General features: G+C 39.8%; 1 protein-coding gene across 1 annotated transcript in view; it reads left to right on the top strand.

The window, feature by feature from the left end:
- Positions 1-3401, top strand: part of LOC103154825 (cytochrome P450 3A56) — a 5540-nt gene extending 2139 nt beyond the window's left edge. Inside the window, exons 6-11 of the mRNA XM_016663064.1 lie at positions 192-336; positions 430-496; positions 577-737; positions 1838-2064; positions 2200-2362; positions 2686-3401. Coding sequence (XP_016518550.1) covers positions 192-336; positions 430-496; positions 577-737; positions 1838-2064; positions 2200-2362; positions 2686-2763 — 841 coding nt within the window. The 3' untranslated portion in view covers positions 2764-3401. The remainder of the gene's footprint in view (positions 1-191; positions 337-429; positions 497-576; positions 738-1837; positions 2065-2199; positions 2363-2685) is intronic.
- The last annotated feature ends 1158 nt before the right edge of the window (positions 3402-4559 follow it).

The raw sequence follows: 4559 nt of genomic DNA, 5'->3' as shown, positions 1-4559 counted from the left end.
AATATAAAGACAAATATAAAGACAAATATAATCCGTCTGAATTGGCCCATCTATGAAGAATAAAAAGGGCATATTTTATTCATTCAGATTTATGTTTAATAAAGAATACAAGTTTGTTAAATTTCAGTCTGGTAATGTTGTAACAGACAAAGTACTTCCTGACCTTCCTTGTCCAGTAGTAATATAATTGTTGTTACTTTAATTTCAGCTTTCTTCCCCTTCCTCGGCCCCATACTTGAAAAGTTTGAATTTTCTTTTTTCCCCAAATCTGTCACCGACTTCTTTTATGCTTCTCTGGAGAAGATTAAGTCCAACCGTGAGACCAGCCAGCAGAAGGTACAGTCAGATACGATGGTTTTTTCAGCATTTCAGTATCTTTGTATCAGCAGGCTTAGAAATGGTATCTGTTCTGCTCTCATTTACTTGCAGAGTCGAGTAGATTTTCTCCAACTAATGATTGATTCCCAAAAGAACAATGGGTTGCAAAAGGACAAAAGTGAGACGTACTTCAAACACTCACAATATTACACACAACTACACATCTTACTATTGTGAACCATGTTGTATTTTCTGCAGGATTAAGTGACCATGAGATCCTTTCCCAATCCATGATTTTCATTTTTGCTGGTTATGAAACAAGCAGCAGTTCTCTCACTTTCTTGGCTTACAATTTGGCTACAAACCCAGAGATCATGAGAAAGCTCCAGGAGGAGATTGATTCCACCTTCCCCAACAAGGTACAGTATGCCAAAATATAGAATATGTAAAGCATTTAGGTCTTTAAACACCAGGTATTTAATTTGTATAATGTTTTTTTTTTCATATTTGGTGAAACTGTCTTTATGTCGTGACAGTCTGGGATGAGACAGGTAATCTGTGTAAAACATCATACTCCTTTGCATTCTCCCCATTCTCACAGTTCCAACAACAAACAACCAATTAGTGCCAGGAGGCGGGTCTAAGAGCTGTTAAGCATCCTCTGTGTGGCACTGCTCAAACCCCGCCAAACCTCCAACTCCCCTCCTTGCTCTCTATTATATTGCAGCTAGCATAGCATGTTGTGAATGATTGGGCTAGTTAGTATGGCTACCGATGGCAGTGGATAAATGGTATTCCTGGAATGATTAAATGTTCCAGGAACGAAGCAAGAATGATTGCTGAATGATTGTCAGCAATCATTCTTGCTGACATTAGCCAGCAAGAATGACTGACAACGCCAAGGCACTCCTTGCTTTGATTGGTTGCTTTTGGTCAGGAGCGGTGCATTTCTTCAGATGGCAGTAGCAGCTCTGAGAGGAGGTGGAAGAGATCGATCTTTTCACAGATTATCTTTAGAGACACTTTTTAGGTCAGAGGCCTTGTCAGGGTCAAATCTAATTGGCGCCTCTAAAGTAAAGTAGAGGCACCAATACTTTAAAGCCTCTAAAGTAGTATTCGTACTAATGTAGTTTGAGGGTAAACTATTCACAAAGTACAGGTGTGAATAAACTCTCTTGTGAGTTCATCCATTGTCAGAGGCCTGGGAGAAGGAATTTCTTTGGCTAAACAATAGTCTGAATTAAAAAAAAAAAAAAAAAGAAAAAGAACTACTACTATTGTCATTGTCTTTTTGGAAATCCACCTGTTGCTGAAAATGTTATTATTCTATCTGAGCCACCTGATGAGCCACCTAACAAACAAAATGCTGATTTAAAACTAAAAGTTGCCCATTTTTAAATAGATTTGTTTAGTATACCAGTTTGGTATGATTTAACTTTGGAATGATATCCAACCTATTCAGTCTGGCCTGTAGAACAGCAGCATGACCTGGTAAACAACCGTGCTTGTGTTTGTGTAGGCTCCTGTTCAGTATCAGCCTCTGATGGAGATGGACTACTTGGACAGCGTCATCAATGAGTCTCTCCGGTTGTTCCCCATTGCCGCACGTTTGGAGCGTGTGGCCAAAGCATCTGTAGAGATAAATGGCCTTGTGATTCCAAAAGACATGGTTGTCCTGGTCCCCACATGGCCTTTGCACCGGGACCCTGAGATATGGCCAGAACCAGAGAAATTCAAACCCGAGAGGTACAGAAGGAATGAACAACTACCACTAAATAAGGGAGAAAAATGCACATTGCTGCGTATCATTTGCAGAAGTCTGCTGTTAGTATGAATACATTTGATTATATATTTATGTGTATATTGTATTTTTCGCAACAGATTCAGCAAGAAAAACAAGGAGGATATCGATCCATACACATACATGCCTTTTGGGGTAGGGCCAAGGAACTGCATTGGGATGAGATTTGCTCTGGTGGTGATGAAACTGGCAGTGGTGGAGATCCTGCAGCGGTACAGCTTCTCTGTGTGTAAAGAGACCGAGGTGAGATTTCAGATTAACTCTGCATATTGCTCCTCTTTCAGGCTGTGTGAGGAAGCTTATGACACTTATTTTTGTCCATCCAAAGTCTGAAGACTCTGCTTAACACTGAGCTTTGCACAGTAATTCATGCTGATCCTCATTTCATTGTCTCTTGTTCATAGACAGAAGAAAAGCTGCACTTGTCTAGAGAAACCTTGGTTTCTCTAGACAGCTTTTCTTCTGTTTTCTTTTTTTACGATGCTTGAATTAAATGGCCACACTGTTCTTTGCATTGTTTATTCAGTTCACACAGTTTTTTCTCTGCACATTGAATTTCCTACCAGATCCCATTTGAGATGGATGTCCAGGGTTTGTTAGCTGCCAAAAGACCCATCCAACTGAAGCTGATCCCTCGTTCCTAATCGTCCAGCTGAAGAATTATATCTAAATCAAATTGTGATGTTAATTTTGGGAAGTTTATGTTACTTTCCTATAAATTAAGTTTTTGTATTAATAATACATCAAACTTACATAGCACGTTTTAGAGTATGTAAACAAGACTAGATGTCTTTAACGTCTGTCCTTGTTTCTCTATATGTTATGATGTATATTGTTGAGAGGACCCAAAAGCGCCAGGCGTGGGACATTGAGTTGATAACAAGACAAACCTGCAAGTAGTGGCTGACAATGAAGTGCTTAAATACTCAGAGGATGAATACTGGAACAAAGGAACTGGGCTGATTGCTAACTGGTTGCAGGTGTGAGTGACGGGAGCAGGAGGCAGTCTGAGGAGAGGGAGAGAGACATGGCACAGGGGGCGAGGGAGAATACACAGGGGACTAGAGAATTAAATAAAGACCCATAAATAAATTTATTGTACTACCTATGAAAAACTAGTTCAGTTTTATTATGTACTTATAACATTTTTTCTCTTGCTGTGTAGCTGTAAAACTCTTTTAATAAATTTAAAATTTCTTTTATGCATACGATGCCACCTTTCTAGAACTGTCAACAACAAATAATTGGAAAATTCCCTTTTAGGTTTTACCATACTGAAGGGCAGTCACAAGATCACTCCTGGTGCATTCCATCCTTGGCAGTTTAACACACTACTGTATGCTCTAAAGAAGCAATCTGTCAAAATCTCAGCTTGCTATGGTGCTTACACCTGCTTATTATTAACAGATCAAATGAATTTACTTAGCAGCACAAGGGTTGCTACCTTTCCTCTAAGTGTTTTTTGGAAAAAGAAAAAACCATACTTAATTTATGAAATACGGCATTTTCATGTTGATTTCATTTTTGTTGTGTGAATTAGAGTCCATGTGTTGCTGTGCATGAAATTGGACATAATTATTTTAGAACCTGATAAAGACCAGATCAGGCTCCCAATCCCCTTGTACTTAAATCCCTTTTCCACATTTTGCCATTCCATAGCCTTTTAGTATTTTATTAATACAGCTACACACAAACCTCATTATGTCAATGTGGAAAGCATTTTAGATAAATGCTTTCCACATTGCTTTTAGATAAAAGAAACCACATTTACATTAGTATTCACAGCTTTTGCCAGTGAAGATCAAAACTGAGCTTTTTCTGCTGAGCATCTAATAGAGCCCCTTTGTGGAAAATTGGACTTGATTTGGAAAGGCACACACCTTTCTAGACAATGTTCCACATTTTATAAAAAAATGTCAGAGGTCAAACAACAAGCATGAAATTGAAGGAATTTTCAGTAGACCCCTGAGACAGGATTGTTTTGAAGCACAAGTGTGAGGAAGGATCCAGAAAAAGTTTTGAGGCTTTGACTTGAACTCAATGGTCTCATTCATAAATGAAAGAAATTTAGAACCACCAGGACCTAGAGCTGGCTGGCCATCTAAACTGAGTGATTGGGTCAGAAGGTCCTAAGTCGGGGGGGTGACTAAGAACCCAATGGTCACTCCAACATTCCTCTGTGGAGAGAGGAGAGCAGATCAGAAGGACAACCATCTCTGCAGCAATCCACCAGTCAGGCCAGCATGATAGAGCGGCCAGATGAGGGTTAAGAGGATCCTCCTCACCAGGGCCGTGCAGAGACCACTGCACGGCCCTGGTGAGGAGGGCCGTGCAAAGTGAGTCACTTTGGTTTGTGACTCAAAGTTTTGCTTGTGATTCTCACATGACGTCGTGGGCAGGGCCCAAAATCACAACAAAAGATTTCTGATGTGTGCAAATA

This window comes from Poecilia formosa, unplaced genomic scaffold (assembly GCF_000485575.1).
Source record: "Poecilia formosa unplaced genomic scaffold, Poecilia_formosa-5.1.2 Scaffold402, whole genome shotgun sequence".
NCBI classification, from domain to species: Eukaryota; Metazoa; Chordata; class Actinopteri; order Cyprinodontiformes; family Poeciliidae; genus Poecilia; species Poecilia formosa.
This window is presented reverse-complemented; position numbering and strand designations above follow the sequence as displayed.